Source organism: Adiantum capillus-veneris, chromosome 8 (genome assembly GCF_014529385.1).
Source record: "Adiantum capillus-veneris isolate H3 chromosome 8, ASM1452938v2, whole genome shotgun sequence".
NCBI classification, from domain to species: Eukaryota; Viridiplantae; Streptophyta; class Polypodiopsida; order Polypodiales; family Pteridaceae; genus Adiantum; species Adiantum capillus-veneris.
In genome coordinates this window covers 163,332,959-163,353,339 of record NC_140938.1, presented here as the reverse complement: position 1 = coordinate 163,353,339, position 20,381 = coordinate 163,332,959, and the positions used below count along the sequence as shown (strand labels likewise).

Here is a 20,381-nt window from a genome sequence, read left to right as displayed (position 1 = left end):
ATCCTAAGCTGCTAGATGTGAACTAAGCAGATAGCTGCGATTGTGTAGGATATGAGTGGGGGTGAAGCGAATGGGGAGACTAATACAACACAATGTGGGTGTATCCTTTGTGAGAGAGAGAGAGAGAGAGAGAGAGAGAGAGAGAGAGAGAGAGAGAGAGAGAGAGAGAGAGAGAGAGAGAGAGAGAGAGAGAGAGAGAGAAATGAAATGAATGTAATATTAACATCTTCAAAAGGCCAAAATGACCTATGAGACCAAAAGGTTACATGTGGTGAATCTAATACCAGGTCCGGGTACGAAAAGTACAAAGAGTTGAAAAGAAAATATTGGGTAGGGGTGGGGTGAAAGCTGATACAAAGGGAAGACAAAGCGTGAGCTAATACAATGGAGCTCTCTGATAGTCGAGGCATCATATACATATACATCAGTATCGTGGACGGCTCCTATGTCGCGCCAGTATGGTATGGAACCTCTGTGGCAGTCTGCGTCGATATCGAGAGGGCCCTCTCATCCGTGGGCGATGGGACCGCCCCAACTCTATCGCCCGATCAAGCAGTATGCCTCTGGTACCTCTGGCTGGTGTTGTTATGCTGTGGGGGTTGCTCGAACTCCTGTGTCTGTGACTGAAAGAAATCTGCGACTTTCCGTTGTCACTGGATCTCTCTCATTGTGCCCCTCTTCAAGAGGTCCTCTGTGTGTGTGCGAATCTCTAGTAAGTATAATCCGAGGCATCTTTGATCCTGGTATCTCATGGCTGTAGAAAGTGGCCCAAAACCCTCTTTGAATAGACAGTGAAAGCGGCCTCGTATCTCATAGTATACTGGGCAGTGACATATGTAATGTAGCTCTATCTCTGGCTCTATTTGGCACACTTGACAAAACCTGGATTGAGCGGGTACTCCTCTAAATCTGCTTGTCTCGATCTCTAGCTGATGTGAGGATGTGCGTATCTGACCAATAGCATATCGTATCCCGTGGGATAGATGAGTATCCATGTATCTTGGTCTGATCACAGAACCATCCTCCGTGAGTTGGAGAAGATGCTCTCTATAGAAAGTCATCTTCGTACCTAGCTCATGTGTAGGTTGTATCCATGTCCTCTTCGTATCCAACTGAATCAAGTCCTGTCTGATGAGCCTAGTAATCTCTGCCCTTGTGAGGGGGATGGAGGGTGCATCCAGAGACTACTGAAATGGGGGTAGCCGGTCTATACTAAAGCCATGTAACTGAAACCAAGATGCCATCTCTGCATACCAACATGATCTATCTCCCTACAATGCCAGTTGTCACGAAGACTCTTGTGCTAATCGAGCATATCTGTCTCGACTCTCTAGGGAGAGCCCAAGTGCTATGCATAAATGAAACTGATCGAGTGAGTGCCTCCACTACCAATGGAGGAGCAGCTAGCTCCGCCCTAACAATGTCATGTGGTACTGAGGCCTTGGCCCTAATCATCCGAAAAATCATAGACACCAATGGCTTCTCATACATCTCCATCCATCAATACTGCCAGCTCTGCTATGATGATCAACTGAGGGGCCCCATATCTCCACTCCGTACAACATGGCCAAAGTGACCAAAGTGTCAAAGAGCCAAAGCTTCATCTGAGGTTCCTGGAATTGAACGTGCGAACATATCCTCTCAAGTCTCCCCAATGCTGCATAGGCACTGGTCAATCGCGTATCTGTTGCACGTCTCAGGGAAAATATTGGACCACTGAAAACCACCCCAAGATAAGTGTATGTATCTGCATACTCCACAGTCTCTCGACCATATGTAAAAGTGGGGACGGACCTCCTTACCCACTACGCCGTGGTGTTAAACACCATTACCTTGGTCTTACCAAGGTTCACAGACAATCCACTGTCTTGTGCAAATACATGCAGTGCATCCAAATGACGCTGCATCCCTTCTGGAGAATCAGAGATCAGCACAATATCATCAGCATATAATTGCAACGGAATCCATGTCCTTGCAAGCTGAGCACCTCTATCACCCTCTGTATGTACATAATCTGAAAACTTATCTACATATATCCCAAAGAGAGTCGGAGATAGGGGACAACCTTGCTTCACCCCAATGGTGGAGTGAACCATGTCGGACATGCCTTGAGTAGTGCGTACTTGTCCTACCATTGTCCTGTATAAAGCTAAGATCCCCCAGATCAGCTCTGTGGGCACCCCCATGTCTTGCAATCTGCGTATGAGTCTGGCTCATGGCACTGTATCAAAGGCTTTGTGGAAATCCACAAAGCTACAATATATCCTCCTGCCATGGTGTCTACCCTCCTCAATAATGGCTGTGTCAAAATCTGGTCAAGAGTGGAGAAACCTCTCCTGAACCCTGCCTGTCCTGCTGCCCGTATGCCCTCTCTCTCTGCCCATCCACTTAACTCATGCTCAAGAATTGATGCATATAGCCTAGCTAGAGTGTTACCAATCATGATGGTTTGGTAATTTCCGGGAAGCATAGGATCTCCCGACTTGAAGATAGGCACAATAGTGGACATACTCCAAGTCTCAGGGAAACCTCATATATGGCTCTATTAAACATCTTAGCAAGAGGCTCTGCAAGCATATCTTTGGCATGGATAAAGTGTTTTGCTACCAGACCATCATGATCCTGTGCTCTTCTTGTCTTCATCTTGTCAATGGCTTTCCTTACCCTCTCAGCAGTGAAGAAAGTATATGTTTTTGGGCATGCCTCTGGAGGGTTAGGCAAAGGTGGCTGCCCCGATGCTGTATAGAGAGATGTAGCGTATTCCCCCCATGTCTCTGTGGAAGTGATGGCTGGCGGTGGCGAGTGCTCATTGAAAAGCCTCCATGCCTCACTAGAGTCCCGACTCATAAACAACTGATATAGATCACGCTCTAATTGAGATAGGTAAGCCCTCTTCTTTCGTCACACTAGGCGGCGGAAGATAATACGTGACTGTCTATGTGTAGTAGTACCCATGAGCACCTCTCTCTGATATCTGATCCTCGTCTCTCTACACTCCTCATCATACCAATTGTTCTGAGGCATGCTCCCAGATCGTCTGCGTGTAGGCTGGCTGTGGGGAGATGCCTCTGATGCTACATCATGCAGTGCCTCTGTCGGAATTCGGGTGAGCTCATCTAGTGGTCGTCCTGGCTCCTGAGTGCATAGCTGCCTGTATATCTCATCAGTGTACACGTGATCCGTCTCCCTCGTGAAGGTATACCGAGTATGTGTGGAGGCCTCTCCCAATGGAACTATGTTGAATTGGAATGATAGAGTGAAAGACAAGATAGCATGATCGACTGCTACCCCAGGGCCCAACCGGTCTAGTTCCCACCGTGAAATCTTGAAAGGAAGGAATGAGTCTTGGCGGAGCCATAACATATTCCACTGTACTAGCGCCATGCCGATGTGGAAAGCATGTAAAACCACCAGCTGCAGGGAATCTCTGTAGGCCATTTGCCATTCCATGTGCAGTCCTCATATCAATCAAGTATCTGCCATACTCAGTGTGCTCCTCGTCTTGTGATAATCTAGACAGGCCCATTTCTGTAATATCAAGCTCCCCTAGCAACTCCTCTGAGGTATCATAGAATACTATTGAGGCAGTCCTAGCATTGAAATCCCCCAGGACAATAATGTCACTGTCTCTGGAAAACTCCCATATATCATCATCTAAAATAGAGAAGGGGGACTGTCCTCTAGGTGATGCATATATTGACGTACTAGGGGGAAAATAGCAAATAGCGATGTAGAGATCTGCCTGTCTCTGCGTTCAGTTTCACCCACATGTACCTCGCATGCTCATCCCTCCGAGCTATATGTATCAGAGACTATAGCTCCTCCCTGAATAAGACTGCCACTCCTCCTGAACCTCGTCCTCTGCGCTCTGATCGAGTCTCCTATCTGCAAGTTGTCTCCCATCTGTATCCGCTCACATGGGGCATGGATTGCCCCGGGGCTTGATGCGTCTCAGAGTAGAAAATGATCTCTCCCTGTGAAACTATCCTCAAAGGCCCCTACATCAAGGCGCAAAGATCCATTACAATTCCATGTAGCCACTGTGAGTGTGGTCCCACAGGTCTCGCGCCGTCATGCGGGGCGCTTCTCTAGAATAACCACTCGTCCATCCCTGTAGAAGGCCACTTTCCCCTTCTATCGAGCTGTCATTATCTCGGGCATAACTTCTTTCATATGAGCAAGCTGTGTGAGTGTGAGGTCATCTCCAAGGAATATGCCCGTTTTCTTTAGTGTAGGATGCTTCTTCAAGAAGTCCTTCTTTGCCTCCATGGATGGGAAGCGCATGATTAGAGCTCTTTCTTTTGAAGTCTCCCCATTTCCTTGTGTCTTCTTCCCTACCCTCCATGCCTTTGTATGAGTAGCCTCACTACCCATCATGCGGAGAAGTTCTTTGACTTCCCTTCCACATCATCTCGGTCTTCTGGACCGGTTATTCGTATGTGCAAAGCTCTAGTCTTCCTTCGCTGCTCTTCTTCTAAAGTCATGTTGAGAGAGAGAGAGAGAGAGAGAGAGAGAGAGAGAGAGAGAGAGAGAGAGAGAGAGAGAGAGAGAGAGAGAGAGAGAGAGTTTATATTGCCAGATGCACTGTAGTTACACTTGAAATCAAGTCACAAGAGAAGTAAAGATGCCCTCCAACCCAGGTGGGAGGAGGAAAGTTCGCTGTCCAAAATGTACCGCGCTTTTGACAGAGCCTCAGACACAGATCTATGAGTGTCCTATATGCAACACGCTCCTTCTAGGTCAGGACACTGTTGGCACCATTATGTGTCGTCTTTTGTATGCTTGTAATCTGTCATATGTAAAAGCACACTTGTTTTTTCCTGCTTGATGGTTGCAGCTAAAGGATATGGAATTAGCAGATCATCTGATAACAGGTTGCACATAAGCGGTGGAGATGAAGAAGACATACAGAAAATCATTGATGGAGGATCCAAACTAGAGAAGGCAAGTCTTATAAATAATGACCAAGAGCTACTCACTGGGGCAAGTGTAGGCAGTGAGAAGAATAGAGATTTTGAGAGAGAGTATAGTCTTCAACCAGAAAGCTCTTTGCCATTGGAACCATGTGACCCATCTCTTTCTGGGGTAAAATTGTCAAAACAAAGTTCACCAAGAAGTGCGGCTGTGTCAACGGACTTGTCTGCAGACTCACTTGGTCATGAAAAATCAGGCGATGTGTCACCCAGTCGTGGATCTAGACATCGGTCATCTGATCTGGACTCAGCTTCACATTCTGAATCCGAGGCTTACATAGATTCTCCTTTGTGGTCTTCTGAGAATGCCAATGCTAGTGAGGTGGCAGAAGTTTCTTCCTTAATAAATAGCCTTGAAGGTTCGAGCTTTGTCACTAGTTCCTGTGAACCTGCGAGTACTATGACTAGCCTCGACTATGCTGAAAGGCCGCCAGAGGAAAATGACTCTGGAAAAGATGCTAAAGATGATTCACATCAAAATACCGATCTACAGTCTACAGAAGGACTTGCTTATGACAAGGATGTTGATCCATCTTATACAGCATCTTTGGATGGCAATGAAAATGGAATTGCTGGCAGCACAAGCTTTACAGCCCTGCCAAGCAGTCTTCTTGGTAAGCAGACACCGAAAGGGGACTCGAAGGATTTACAGAATGACGGCGATCACAAGGCAATGGCTAATGTGGGAAAATTTCGGCTATTTGATCTCAGTGTATTTGGAATTTACAATGAAGAGACCTATAATGAGTTGAGACGTGGCAAAGTTGCACACTATGAAGGCCTGGCTGAGAATGACAATGATGCCAACAATGTACAACCACCTGCTGAGAATGAACTTGGGTCAAAGGTTTCGGATGTTGCTGCTCAAGGCCTCTTATCTGAGAAGGATGGCTTTCGAGCTCAAAGCCATGAGAACTTACCACACTTCGAGAAGAATCCAGGTCTCTCCGAATCACCAGGCATTGATATTGGGACCACTTGCATTGGAGCAGGAGATAATGGGGAGATGCATGTCAATGCTTCTCGAGAAGGTACTGATACACAAAGTTTGGATTCCTTTGCAAGGGAAGCAGACGATGTGGGCTTTGGTAGTTTGGAAGATGGAAAGTCGCTTGATAGAGATAATGAGGCTCTAGCAAAGGATCGCTATGGTGATGATTTGACTGAAAGGGAGCTTAATTCCAAGGGGGCTGCCGTAGACATTTCATTTGGTGACTGGCGATCACAGCAGGTCTCAAAGTCTTCACATTCGGCTGTGGAGCTGGATCCAGATGATAAATTTGATAATGAGAACAGAACTATTAATTTAGCCACAGAAGATGATACTGACTCTTCTTGGGGTGATGATGAGGGATTGACCTTCTCTAGCACTGCTAAGGGGCTGAAAGGAACTGATCAAATGAACAAAGATGCTCAAGAATCCCTTGGTGCAAGGGAAAGTGATGCTACATCTCAGGCCAAAAATTTTACAGAGAAACCGGCTTTTCCCTTGAGAACAACAGCCATGCAAAAGTTTTTACACAGAGATGACCAACCAAGTGCAGCTTCGGAACAATCTTCTCAGAGTCTCATGAAAGAAGACTCTATACTCTATGAGGCTCCCTATGTGGAGCCCTATCCACCTCTTCTGGGTAAAAGCCCTCAGGAAGCTTTAGAACAGACACTGCCGCTGATGCCAGAACAGGAAGAGTGCAATGTCCCACCCAAAGAACATGATCCTCCCTCAGAACCCTTGGAGGGCACAGAAAAAGAAATTTCTGAGCTTCGAAGTCAGAGCCCCCCTAGTGCCCATAGCTCACCTAGCTCAAACACCAAGAGTGCAGGCGTATTGCTTACTCCTGAGCACTGGGAGGAGGAATTGACAGGGCAAGCTGCTCTCGCAGAACATGCTCACTCAAGGAAGGATGTTGGATTGGTAACAGGGCCACAGGAAGATGGAACATTGGGGAAGATGCGCACAAACCTGGAGACTGTAGCTCTTGCTTCCGAGAAATCTGACTATGTCAATCAATGGAATGCAAACAAGCTAGGAAATGCAGCAGGAATGCCTGTTTCTTTGAGGTGGAAGGGGAAGGGGAGTAGTACTCAATCTATCAGCAGCACAGAAGATGAAGGGGCCTATGGGATGGAATCAGAGGCTGGCAGTGGCCCAGAGAAGGATATGTTTAGGGAGGAAGTAGTTAGGACAACTGGAAGATCGTTTCCTGACAAGGAGGGTATATTTGTGTCAGGTCAACAGCCAAGAGACCCTACCAGTAGAGTTTCTCAACGGGCTTGGGTGGGTACCAATGAAGCAAATCGGCAAAAGTCTGGGAGTGGGGAGCTTGCTACTTCCCGCAGGACAGCAAGAAGTAGGCCTTCAAGCGAGAGGCTCTCGATTCAGGGCCCGCTCATGGGTGTCGACAGGCTTCCCGTAGAAGAAAGGAGTTCTGACTCTGACACTTCCCGTTGGACAGGCGTGAGTAGGCCAGCAGAGCAGTTTCCTGGTTATCTGGGCCCAGAGTTGAATCTGAACAGGGGTGAGTTTGATCAAAGGTCAAATTATTTCTACAATGGTACTGCTGACTACAACAGTGATAATTCTTCTCGGTCTCAGAATGTTCCCCCTCGTTCTTATTACAGTGATTATATGTCGAACTCTTATGGTTCATCGGCAGGAGCTGCGAGGACATATGCATTCCAGCTACCTCCTCGAGGCTCAATTCCCCTAGCTGCATCACATGAACAAGGCCCTTCTCACCCGACACACACACATCAGTGTCTCTCTCCTTCTTGCTCAGTTTGTATCCAGCAGCACCAGCAGCAGTACTTCTTACAGCAGTCTCAGATGCATCAAAATACAATGCTGCATCAATGTGCAGCTTGTGCTGCTCAAGCTTCAGCAGCTTACCAGCCCATGCATCACCATCTGCATGGTCACCATATACACCATTCAAATCCTTCACTACACAATCATGACTCGGGTGTTTTACCAGCTGAAGCTCGTAAACAAAACCGGTCAAGTGTTCACCAACACAATCATCCAAATCTGTTGGCAAGAAGAATGAAACACTATCCCCCACTTCCTGGGAAAGGTGCTCCCCCCTTTGTATTATGCAGGCATTGCAATCAGATGCTACAAGTTCCTGATTACCTTCCTCCTGTCAGTGGATCTGTTCAAAGACTGCATTGCAGTGCTTGTGGGAAGAATTCCAAGTTTTCCATTTCACAATCAGATAACAGGGATTTCTGGTCAACGGTGACTGGAGTGACAGCAAATGCATCTGATCGGCACGAGTTTGTTGCAAGAGATAAACAGCACACAGATATTCCAACTGTCTATTCATCTGGGCCAAGTTTTTCGAGTGGGGTTTTTCCTTCCGCACAGAGTCTACCTGGGAAGGCAAGGCTTGTTCCTGGTCAACAAGGCTCTCAGCATGCATGGGTTGAGAATCGAGCTTCTCCACATCCAAGTGCTTATGGAATCCCTCCCACACAGTCAGACTTTGTGGGCCCCCGGCATCAACTCAGACCAATGGCAGGTACTACTGGATCTGGGCAGGCACCGTATGGGAGCACTATGCGGCATAGCAAAGGAAATCATGCCTCCAGTGATACTGGCCTTTACAATGAAGACTACTTCTCATCATCAGCTTCTAGTGCATCTGGCGCCAGCCCAGGGAGACATTCTCAAATGAGTCGAGAGAACCAACGAACACAGCCACTTGTTTTGAAAAGACCCCCTCTTGGAGATCAAAAGTTCGGTGTGGACTCTCCTGCCTGGATGACAATGAACGAGCAGGGTAGATCTCCCCCAGAGGACCCTACCTTCTCGGATCGTTTGTTCCAGAAAGGGGTCAGTGAAAATAGGAATAGAGTATCTGGGTCAAGTTTGCAGGGATCTGTTTGTGACCCTAGTGATGATGGCCCTCGTTATGCACAAGTGGAAAGGTTTGATATCCCTTCAAAAGACGGGAACTGGTATAATGACCCTGCAGATGATGATTACTCTGGCATGAGCACTCCCAGAAGCCGTGTTGAACAAGGACGGAAGTTGCCTGTTGCTCCTGGTTCTCCTCTCATAGAGCATTTCGCTCAGGATCCTGCCAATGACATTCCTTCTGCTCAACATAGACATCCGCTGCAAAGTTCTGGCAATGGCTCGAGGTCCACTCCCTGGTCACCAAAGGCTGTCTCCCAGGCTTCTCCTCCTTATGACCCCTATTCACAGGATGCCTTCGCAGATGTTGGTGAAAGACCGTATGAAGATGACCGCTTACGGCTGCCAGTCCAGGATGGCAGTAAAGGATCCAAGTCTTTTACAGGTTTATTGAAGAGGAGCATAAAGGACCTTGGCAAAGGAGGGCAAGGAGGAGGAAACCGTCGGAGGGTGGTTGTCAATGGCTACTTGGTCCCAGAGGCAGCAGTTCGGAAGGCAGAAGAACGAGCAGGACCAATACACTCCGGCACATACTGGTTTGTTACTACTCAGGCTTGCTAGAGGTGTGATAGCCTTGAATATTGGATTTGTAAAAGAAGCTGTGGACTGAGGTAGCTTATGTGAAACAGGTATGATTATCAGGCAGGATTCTGGGGTGTTTTGGGTGGTCCTTGCCTAGGAATATTGATGGTGAGCCTTTATAATCTTTGTGTGTGTAGCGCCTGAGTTAAAAGGTGACGTTGTTCAGCAATTTGTGAACTTCTTGAATTCGCTTCCGTGAAATGATGTTGGATGAACCTGTGTCGCAGCCCTGTATTGAGGAGTTCCAGTTCCCTCTTGCCAGAGACTGCGCTGGTGGAAAGACAGGGATCTTAGTAAATGGCCGGGAGCTTCACGACAAAGACATGGAAGTACTTGCCAAGAGAGGTCTTCCAATAACTCCAGGCAAGGCATACATACTAGACATAAGTGGAGCACTTTTTGATGACGTATCTGGTCAACCTCTGAAGGGCCTTGGGAAGCTTGCTCCCTCGTAAGTGGTTAAATAGAGAAGCTCAAGTATGCTGGTTCCTTCATTGCATGTTCTCAATGGATTGGATTGTTGTGCTCGTAGGATTGAGAAGAGGGGCCGGGGGTTTGGCATGTCTCCATCTACAGCACAGTCTTGATGCGTTAGATGCAATGAGTGTTTGGGGATGTCATGCTGGACAGGCTACCAGAGGCATCTATAACACAGTTTAAGCTCTCTTTCAGCTTTCCAAGGTGGTTTCCTAGTAAATCTGGTCTTCTGTAAATTTTGTTATTGTGTATTATTGGGAATAAACCACCTTTTAAACTCCTTTTTGGTGTGTGCAGTTGAGATTTTGTACATGTTCGTGCCACCGTGGCTTCCATCTCAGTGGCCTCAATTCTTAGATACCCCGATTTTGGTTACCTCTTGAGTGTGTATGTACATTATAAGAAGACTCGCCCATGGTCTTTATTCTTTGATTGCCCCACTTTGGCATGCTCATATGTAAGCTATGTATCAGTTTGGACCAGAATGATGTATGTGTTTGCCAAATCAATTTAGTTTCTGATGACGCCATTCTCTCTTTTTGTGTCAGCTTTCGTATGTTATGATATTTTTTGTTTTAAGGGGCATGTCAGAGTGTTGAGAATGAGAATGACTTTGAAAGCCGACTTTGCATGATCTACATCTGATGTCTACATTGTGTCTACAGGCTTTGAAGCCATTTATTGATGATAAACTCGCTCCAAATCATGCTGTCCTGTGTTTTACTTTGGGGGTTTGCACAGCTATCACTGATGCTGGGTCTCTAGTAATCTGTTGACATACATGTGAAGAGCACAATGAAGAAGCAGACTGACATGATTATGACCTATGTTTTGGCAAACATATACATTTCAAATTGTATGGTAGCGGTATTTGAATATCACCATGTACAAAGGAGAGGGGCTTGAGAATGATTGATGATTCTACATTATCTACTTCCTAGGAGTAGAAGTGGGTGTAGTGCTGTAAGCATAGCTTTTTATTCGTTGTCTACACCATCTTGACAGTGGATAATTTGATGCACTCTACTTGGATTGAGGAATGGAAATGGTTGATATAATGAAACATCCGTTCTCGGTATGCATATGCTCGCATGTGTGTGTGTGTGTGTGTGTGTGAGAGAGAGAGAGAGAGAGAGAGAGGGGGGGGGGGGGGGCATGCGCCATTGCACAATGGCCCACCTTGCTTGTGCCCGGCCCTCCTACATTGGGGCGAGACTCCAAGCTTGTGTTGTGGGCATCTAATTGAGGTGTGGGACTCACCTCATGAAGGGGTGTGGCTAGGAATGTGCATGGAGAGAGAGGTGGGGTAATTTAGTTGAGTTTGCATGGTGATCTAATTTTCCTATATATGTAATCTGTTTTGAGTTAATTAACACTAGTCTTGTCAGAGAATGGGCCACTTTAGTGGCTTTTGGAGAACTTTGTAAAAGAAATCAGCAAAATGTGAGAGAATTTCAAAATAAGAAACTGCTTCAGGGAAACATGTCCAACACAGTGCGAGTTGAATAAAATTTAGAGAAAAATCTAGTGGTGCAGAAGTCTTCAATCCGTAACCATCTCTAAGGTATAATGTGGTTAAAAGCACAAAATTCTACTCCATTCCAAGGTCAACGAATCTTTAAGCACATTGAAACTTCATACAGACGTGTGTGATGGGTCTATGAACCTATTATTATTTTTTTCCTCTTTATTCCATTGTCTCTCTTGGCTTCATGGCTATGGATGTTATCAGAGCAAAGACCTACCTTATGCTTTGGAGTTGAGTTTTTTTCAATAAAATTGTGTTAGTTTGAGTTTGAGCCAACAATTAGCAGTTTTGCGATGATTAATAAACTCCATCCCATTCAATTTTGTGATGGTTAATAAACTTGATCTCTATATTGTTTAGACACTGCCATTCTTGATAAGATTTTCCTTATGGAAGTTTATGATCTTGTATGATGGACTCTCTACTATGATGTTAGTTATTGTGGTGATATATCTACTCTCTTAGTTGAGTACACATTCTAGAGGAGTTGTGTGATAAGGAGGGATTGTTGGGTTTTGTCACACAATCGTTGCGGGGATCTTAAGCGTAAATTGTGGATATCTAGTTGAGGTGTAGGAATCACCTCATAAAGGTGTGTGGGTGAAGAGTTATTCATGTGAGTTTGCATGATCTCGTTTTCCTATATATGTAATCTCTTTTGAGTTCATTGAGCCTCTTGTTTTGTTGAATCTTGTTGTATGGCACGGTGTCAGGTGTAGCCGAATTGAAATGCTTAACAAGATCTAGACTTTACATTTTCACAAATCTTTACTTCTTTCCTTGCTTGAATCTGTGCTACTTACCACCGATGATGTTTTTTTTTTTGGAGAGAGAGAGAGAGAGCGAGAGAGAGAGCACACGACAATTGATGGGGTCCAACTAACCCTCTCAAGGATCCCCCCAATACCGTTGTAGATGTGGTATTTGCTTTTGATTGCGTGAACAGAATGTACACACATGCAATACCTCAAATGTAGACTCTACTGACTTGAACGGGGAATGTCGTCGTGGTAATTTCTTAGAATGAAGCACCTTCGGGGTCGATTTGATGCACTTTTGGATACATTTGGATGTGGGGTTGCAAATGGCCAGCAAGGGATAGATTAGGGCCTGAATTGTGCTCCGGATGTGAAGAGGAATGAAGGGTGGATGGATGGCTACAAAAGCACAGTAGATCTGATGCACTTAACATGGGTGAAAATGTGGCTGATGATCGAGAAAATGGACAGTGATAGGAGCACTCGATGTGGCGAGGGAATGGTCGAGAAGAGGCTCGATAAGATGCCAAACTGGATTGCAACAAGGATATAGCGTTAGCAAATGCGAGGTTTTTTCAGGAGGAATTGGACCAAACACCAAAACGCGAACAGATATGAGCTGATTTCACTTGCAAATCTCTAAACATTGGCAAATCTGGAGACGTTTGCAATTTGGAGCAAAAACGCCAAGGGAACTGCTAGATGCAAAAGATGATGGGCTACTCGGTAACCTTGTGCTAAAAAGCTGATGAAAAGACGATGGTCCTTGTGCTTCTTTTATACTGACTTGTGGGTAACAAGTCGGGAACATGTGCAAAGGTTGGGAAAATGTGTGCACATGTGAGTTTCAGGCAGTCAAATGGCCATAACTCACTCATCCATGAACCATTTGACAAAAGATGGATTGACACATTCCTCTAGCCTATACCTACATGTACATCATGTCAGATGCCCATTGAAGTGTAATAACGTCTGCCAAAATGCATGTGCAAAACATTATGCAAGAGGATTCCAAAACTGAAAAACCTAATCTAATGGACTCATTTGCACATGTAGGTCATGCAAGTAGGCTCACAAAATTGCCGGTACAAATCCTCCTAAGATTCTAGACACTCCTATATAGAGATATGTAATAATTGGCTCTGGAAGTCAATGAAGCATGTCCACATGAAGCATAGCCATGTGCATGTGACATACCCTCCTGCTTAAGGTGAGGTACGGGTACCTAGTTGCATGGCCTCTTTGTAGGAGGCTAGCAAATCTCGATAGTTGATGAAAAAATCCTCATCTACCCATGCAGATTTTTGTGCCGCTCAATCCTTGAACTTTCAGGAAGTATTGCCTCGCTTGTTTCTTTGTTGCGTGCTTGAATCGATGCAAAAGGATCTATTAGTTAGCCTCCTATGGAGTACGATCAACTGCACTAGAAAATGAACCATTCAGGACAGCTAGAACTAACTGAAAATATTGTTCCCACTTATATTTTTTTAATCATGAACATATGCTTTGAGAACATCAAATGCCAACCGGTTGTATATTTCAATTTTCTCATCAGATTATGGATGAAATGCTGAAGAAAAAGTCAATTGAGTGCCAAAATTTTCAAAACAAAGCATGCAAAAATGGGATGTGAACTTTGTATTACAATCTGACTTAGTAGACCACACCATGGATACCGATGCTTTATGAACAATCGTTCAACATCATGTGCAATAACATTGGTCTTGCAAGGCATTGATATGGAAAATTGATAGTTAGGCATTGCTTGTTCCATGCAGATGAGGAAGGAGGTGAACTGGTTATAAAATCCATACTTATATTCTCAAATGGTTCGTCAGAAATAGGCAATGACATGAGTAGACCTTGTTGCTTACCATGAGGGACTTTAACTTTTTGACATACAACACATTTCGTAACATGGTTGTACACATCCTTACACATCTTTGGCCGATATAAATATCGTTCAATCATTTTTAATCGAGCGTTTATATACCTCTGTGACCATCCGTTAATGCATCATGTGTCATGCAAACTTGGTGCTCTGCTAGAAGACAACAAACATAAATGGTTCCTAAAGAAAAGTAGACCATCATGAATGACATAATTGCACGGACCTTGTGCATTAAATGGCTATAATCAATGCTTTTTAAACTATGAAACTATGTGATGATTATTGAGACCATCAAAATCACACCTTGAATAGAGAAAAAAGAATGTGCTTCTAACGAGAGAATTTGTCCTTTCCTGAATGCATCCGCAACAGCGTGAGCTTTGCCAGGTGCATACTCAATCATTCCACCAAATTGCTAAAAAATCTGAGACATCGTGCTTGTCTATCACTCCAATATGCACTAGGCATAAATTGAAGCCACTTAAGTGCTTGGTGATTTATACGAATGACAAAATCACACCCCATAAATAATATGCTTTCAATGCATGAATAACATAGAGAATTATTTATCGTAGACATCATAATTCTTCTCAACGCTATTTATATCTACTACTGGCTCTACTTCAAGCGTACATTAATTAATTAGCAAGATTCCACCTTTTCTTATCTTAGTGTAGAAGACATGAATTGCTTGACCACGTTCACACGCAAGGTATCTCTTGACGATACGAATAGATAAACATTGCAACGAAACACATAATCTTAACGTCCAGAACACATTCCACTCACTTTCGAAGATAATTACCAGATTGCACTGGGACGATCATATTGATACTCAAGATGACTATGTAAATTCAATTATCAGACGCATAGTTACATAAGTTCAGTCAATGGGAGTACATGCTGGCAATAAAGAACCAAATACATAGCAACAAACGAACCCAGCAGATGTCGAGAATGAGCCTGCAAAATTTCCAGCACGCGTAGTGATATTTTTTCGCATCTTGAGACTCTATTCAATGACATGTCTGTTCAGCAGGTTCGCAAGCCTGCATAACAGTGCATTCAACTTGCTGAGCTACGTTTTCAGCTTTGATACCTCAGCACGCAGCATCAAGATCTGCTCCTCTAGCTTAGAAACTTGAATATCAGCGACGTTTGTCTCGCATTCATCAATTGTGTCCTTCAATCTATGTATTGCATCCAAGACATCAGATCGAAGACCTGCATAACCCTCCACCTGATTCCTAGACACTTCGTGCAAAATTTTTGAGACCATCTCCTCGATCTTCTCCAATCGTGGATCCTCGATTTCATATAGTGAGTCATCTATTTGCGTCTCTGTCATCGTGTCCACCAAGTTCGTCTGGTCCATTTTACCCTGCATTCACAAATCAGAAAGTTTTAGCTTGATCACATGGAACAAACAGAAGCAATTACAAGAAGTCGGAAATACATTGCATCATGTGAATGTTGTTACGCCAACACTATGGACCAACGGGATATAGTCATCGCCTATCTGTGGGCTCCCTCCGTCGCTATCATCATCGTCATCATTCCAATTTCGTTCACTACAGTTATCTTCCCGATTAGCTGGCACGCTTGCTGGACTATTGAGAAATCATTCCTATGTATATTTATGAACCTACCTCTCAACTCCTTGCCACCGAGAATGGAACCAGTCAGCACGTGGGTGAGTTGTACCACATTCATCATTGTTGATAAAGATGCTAGCAACATCTTGGTATATTGTGGTCGATGGATAAACTATGCATCTCCACAGAGCTTTTTTCCTAATTGCATCCCACAACCTTGATATGGTGTTACCCATGCCGATGAGGGATAGTATTTCCCAGTTTTTAGCATTTTATGGACGGTCGATAAGAAATCATTTCCCAATGGATGCCCCAATCTAAGCTTCCAGAACATATACGTCCTATCAAAGATATTTGCGGGCGTTAAACAAACTTTTTTCTTCAAGTCATCGCCGCCATACAAGCTATACAACTCGATCCCCTTGTTGATCTCATCTGCATGAATATTATGCATGACCACTCGAAAATACGGTTGGTCTTGGTCCTTCAAGCAGTAGCCAAGCATACCTTCGAAAGTATGCATGTTGCGTTGCTTCAAAGCTCGGCAAAGGACCATCCCACCCACAGGCACAGCCTTGTCCCACCCCAAGTATTGCTTTATTTTCCTATTTGTTGCCACCAAGGAGCTAGTGCAAAGCCGCATGACCATCTGGAAGTGCAAGTGAAAAAGAGTCCCCCCTCTTTCGACAGCACAAAGACCAACAGCTGTTTCCCTTTCAAGGAATGCATGGATGGAACCTAACAAAGCTACATCAATATCTGAACCTCCTATAGACACTGTAACACTAACCTCCATCAGCCTACTGCTTTTGGGCTTCTCAGACCTCCCCCTACGAGCTGGCAAGGACTCAACCCCATCCCTTTTTTGTTTTTTTGAAATATTACCCTCATTTCCACTCTGTTTGCAGCGCGGCTCTGCTTTCAGTCGAACCATAGCCCTTTCTATTAAACAAAAATACACAACTGAATACACACACAACAACACGCACTAACTTGCTTGTGCTTGCATTTAGCAGACAATCGCATGCGCACAGAAAATCACAAGAAGTAGCTCCCAATGGAGATCGTGAGCAATCACCAAAAGCATTCGCAGCGCTATAAAATGACGACCAACACGTGATTTTGCCCAGCTATAACCAGCGCCACCTGTCCTGACACATGCTAGAGCGCTTGGCTCGCGCTCATTTCGCTTCCTGCAATTTCGTTCGCATCTACAGTGATTCGCCTTAATATGACCCACAAAAACTCGTTTTCGGGACCTACTTAGTTTATGAGAGAGATTCCATTGGATGATTACTTTGCTATAAAATTACACCTATAGCAATGTTTATAGCACCATTTCAAACCTCAAAATGCTCCTCCCAAGAGGCAAGCACGAGACATGGTGCCTCTATGTCTGGTACTTTGAGCGCTTTAAAAGCACTCTTAGCGGCATCGGGGATGACTACGCACTGACGACACAAATCTTGGCATTGTTTAACAAATGAGACAATGGTGTGGCATTGTGTGCAAAGTATCGGTAGCGGCCATTGAGGACCACCACCACAGATGTTATTTGTTATCGCCACCCATCTTGACTCTGACCAATGTTTTTCACATTGATTTTTAGGGAGGAGAACCAATAAGCCAAAATCATTAGAGTGTGGAAGACAGCCTTGGTTTGCAATTTAAAGAAGTGTCTATCCTTGGGCCACCGCTAGGCTTTCCACTTGAACTTGGACTTGCACACATCTATATAGTAATTGTCAAGACCCTCTACTACTCCATTGATCATCAATCTTTAGTCCCATTGAGGTGGAATTGGACAGCCAGATGATTTGGCCCTTTCTAGCTTTGGTTGTTGTCCCAAAAATGAGCCAATCGACTGAGCCCTTTGTTGTTGATTTTTTGGAAATTTCTCTCCAAAATGGGTTCAAAAGGATTCTTCCTACTTTAGAGAGCCAAGGAAACCAATGAGTAATGGAGATTTCAAAGTACCTTGTAAGATCACCCCACTCCAACGTCTCTGTAGCTCTAGTACATTATTGTACTGACTCGCCCGTTGTGCCTCCAAATCTTAGACTTGTCCAATGGGGGGCAAGCAATTTGTTGTGCACCTCTATGTCTTTCCACTGGCCACCTTGTGAGGAGAGTTTTGACTTGTCAATCATGTCCTTCGTCATAACCACCCAAGCCTGGTTCTACTTCTTGATTACCGTAAGAAATTTGGCACACTAGGTCTCCACATGTATTATAGGGTTAAGAATCCCGATGCGCCCTTGTTCCACTAGTCTCGTGAGGACAGACTCCCACTTGGCCCAATGCGATGGCGTTGACTCCTTCGTATTATTCATCTCTTCACCGGTTTCAAGAATTCTTTCCAATTACACTTGGCTAGATTAAGGAGCAGATCAATGAAGGCTATGTATGGGAGCATAAACAAATTGAACACTTTCACCTTGGTCAAGAAAGGAAGAAGTACATACTCCCACTTTCACATCATATGCCTTACATTTCCTCCTCTTGAGATGTTTTAATCCTCTAATACATGTTGGAAATGAGAGTGAGGAAGCCGTTTCTTATTATCGCACTCTCACCCATGCTGAATTGCTCTCTTTTTGACAATAGGCATTCTTTATAGAGTGTATTTCTAGCCCTTTTTTCTCGTATGTATGTCAAACATCTTTTATGGCTTGTAAGGAAGTTTCCATTATTTAAAAAACAAAAGATATGCCTAATGACTTTAAAAAAAATACTCACCAAAAAATATTCACGACCTATATAGTGCAAGGACACTTTGAAAGAGAAAAAAACTCTAAAGGAAAAGAAAGCAAAGAAAAACAAAAATGTACTAATGTGCACTCGACCATTGCTTCTTTATACAAAAACAAAGTCTTTTGACTTTCCACTTCATGGTCTTTTCATTTCCTAAACTCACCCTTCACTTATGCACAGAAGATGTTTTGAAAGGTTTCCAAAATTGGGGAGACCTAATGATTAAGATTAAAATTAAAAAGTATTCTTAATGGCTTCAAAAAAATTAAAAGGTATTTCTACTTCAAAGATTCCTTCAATAACAACAAAAATAATGTGCTACTATGTAGCACACAACAACCTTCATATTTTTTTTGACTTTTCACCTTTATCTATCTTTTCATTAACTCACCCTTCACTTACGCACCTAAACTCAACACCTTTCACTTACACACTTAATATGTTTTGAAAGACTTTTTATTTTTTTGAGATTGGAGAGACCTAATGATAGTCTTGAATACGATTGTTAGATTGGTCCGATTTGCTTTTGTCTATTAACATGGAAAATTATATTTATTCTAAGTAATTGGGGTTTGTTAGCCATTGTTCCAAATCGCTTTAGTAACATGTAAGGTCCACAATACTTTGGTGATTGATACTTTTGGACAAAGTATTGTCATCGCGGTTAAATACTATTTCAAGCACTCCACAAAGCCATTACTTTCCTTCTTTAAAAAGCAAGACTTTCTAAGGGGATTTGCATAGATCCGTGCTCAATCTTGGTCACATCGCCTGTTGCTTTCACTAAAAATGAGGATTTCATTCATTTCTTCTGGAAAATTCTTAGATGCTTGTACTCTTTCCTTTTGTAGTTTGGCTATATAAGGAGCCCTAGGCTAAAATCCATACAGCCATATAAATGGACTTTAACATAGGGAAAGAGTGTGTGACACTAGTATCCATAAATTCTACAATAGGTAAGTACTCTTCCTAATTAGTTTGATGTTGATTTACATAGGCCCCTAACATATCCGTAAGGATTTGATTAACTCCTTTGCGTGAAATGCATATAGGGTAAAAAACCCATAAATTCATTTTATATTTCCAAAAATAATCTAGCCTATTTTGGGGGTCTTACACTACACTTTGTAGGAATATTGGTTAACCTAGCAACAATGACCCATACAGGAGTATTTTAGTGGAAAAATGGTTGCAAGAATGTAAAAAAATGGAGAAGATGAAGGAGAAGCTCGAGCTCACAAAACAACAAGTAGTATTATTGAGTGTATATGGTAACAAATGCCCTCTGGAGTGATGCAATGAGCATGAGTTGGTACTGATATATAAGGAAGTGCCATACCCTATGTGATTATTCACAAAGGGTTTGCAGGAATCTTTGAACTTCTCACGTGGAAGAGCCTTTTTTGAAAAGTTAAACATGATTGTCTTGCATAGACCATAAGCCAGCCCGACCTCTCCTACATTGAGTCTCACCGTAACATAAAGATAATGCACCTAAATGTGTTTTCAGAGAGCATGGAACATTGGGTTCCTTGCAACTATTAAAACACTATTACTGTAGTGGAGATCATGGTGGCAAAACTTGTAAAGAAGAAACTGCTTAACAAAACACAAAGGAGAAGAGAAACTCAAATATACAATGGGAAGTGGACTGCCTCTTTATATGGACACAAAAGGTCTTTGACTTTTCACCTTGATAAGTCTTTTGACTTTCCACCTTCAATTGTCTTTTCATTTCTTATACTCTCCATTTACTTACACACTTAAACTCACCCTTCACTTATGCACTTAATATGTTGTGAAAGAATTTTAATTTTTTGAGAGTGGGGAGACCTAATGATAGTATTGAATACAATTATTAGATTGATCCGATTTGCTTTTGTCTATTAAGATGGAAAATTAGA

At 43.5% G+C, this 20,381-nt stretch overlaps 2 protein-coding genes and 1 pseudogene across 6 annotated transcripts in view; 1 reads left to right on the top strand and 2 right to left on the bottom strand.

Moving 5' to 3' along the window:
* Nucleotides 1-10,485, top strand: part of LOC147453290 (uncharacterized) — an 82,210-nt gene extending 71,725 nt beyond the window's left edge. For 2 of the 5 annotated variants that reach the window (XM_086518708.1, XM_086518709.1), the window contains exons 2-7: nucleotides 4,580-4,739; nucleotides 4,838-9,428; nucleotides 9,522-9,582; nucleotides 9,702-9,925; nucleotides 10,007-10,155; nucleotides 10,249-10,485. In XM_086518708.1, coding sequence (XP_086374834.1) covers nucleotides 4,625-4,739; nucleotides 4,838-9,428; nucleotides 9,522-9,582; nucleotides 9,702-9,925; nucleotides 10,007-10,061 — 5,046 coding nt within the window. In that variant the 5' untranslated portion in view covers nucleotides 4,580-4,624 and the 3' untranslated portion in view covers nucleotides 10,062-10,155; nucleotides 10,249-10,485. Of the gene's footprint in view, nucleotides 1-4,579; nucleotides 4,740-4,837; nucleotides 9,583-9,611; nucleotides 9,926-10,006; nucleotides 10,156-10,248 lie in introns of those variants that run through there. The other 3 variants (XM_086518710.1, XM_086518707.1, XM_086518711.1) reach the window with 3 other exon arrangements.
* A 4,526-nt stretch (nucleotides 10,486-15,011) lies between these two features.
* On the bottom strand, nucleotides 15,012-15,841 carry LOC147453289 (uncharacterized; annotated as a pseudogene).
* A 54-nt stretch (nucleotides 15,842-15,895) lies between these two features.
* On the bottom strand, nucleotides 15,896-16,663 carry LOC147453288 (uncharacterized). Its single transcript, XM_086519367.1, has one exon. It carries the CDS (start codon nucleotides 16,655-16,657, stop codon nucleotides 15,896-15,898), a length of 762 nt encoding a protein of 253 aa, XP_086375493.1. The 5' UTR covers nucleotides 16,658-16,663.
* Nucleotides 16,664-20,381: the final 3,718 nt, after the last annotated feature.

Excerpts from the sequence above, each read along its gene's own strand:
- LOC147453288 (XM_086519367.1), bottom strand. The coding sequence starts at position 16,657 with ATGGTTCGACTGAAAGCAGAGCCGCGCTGCAAACAGAGTGGAAATGAG.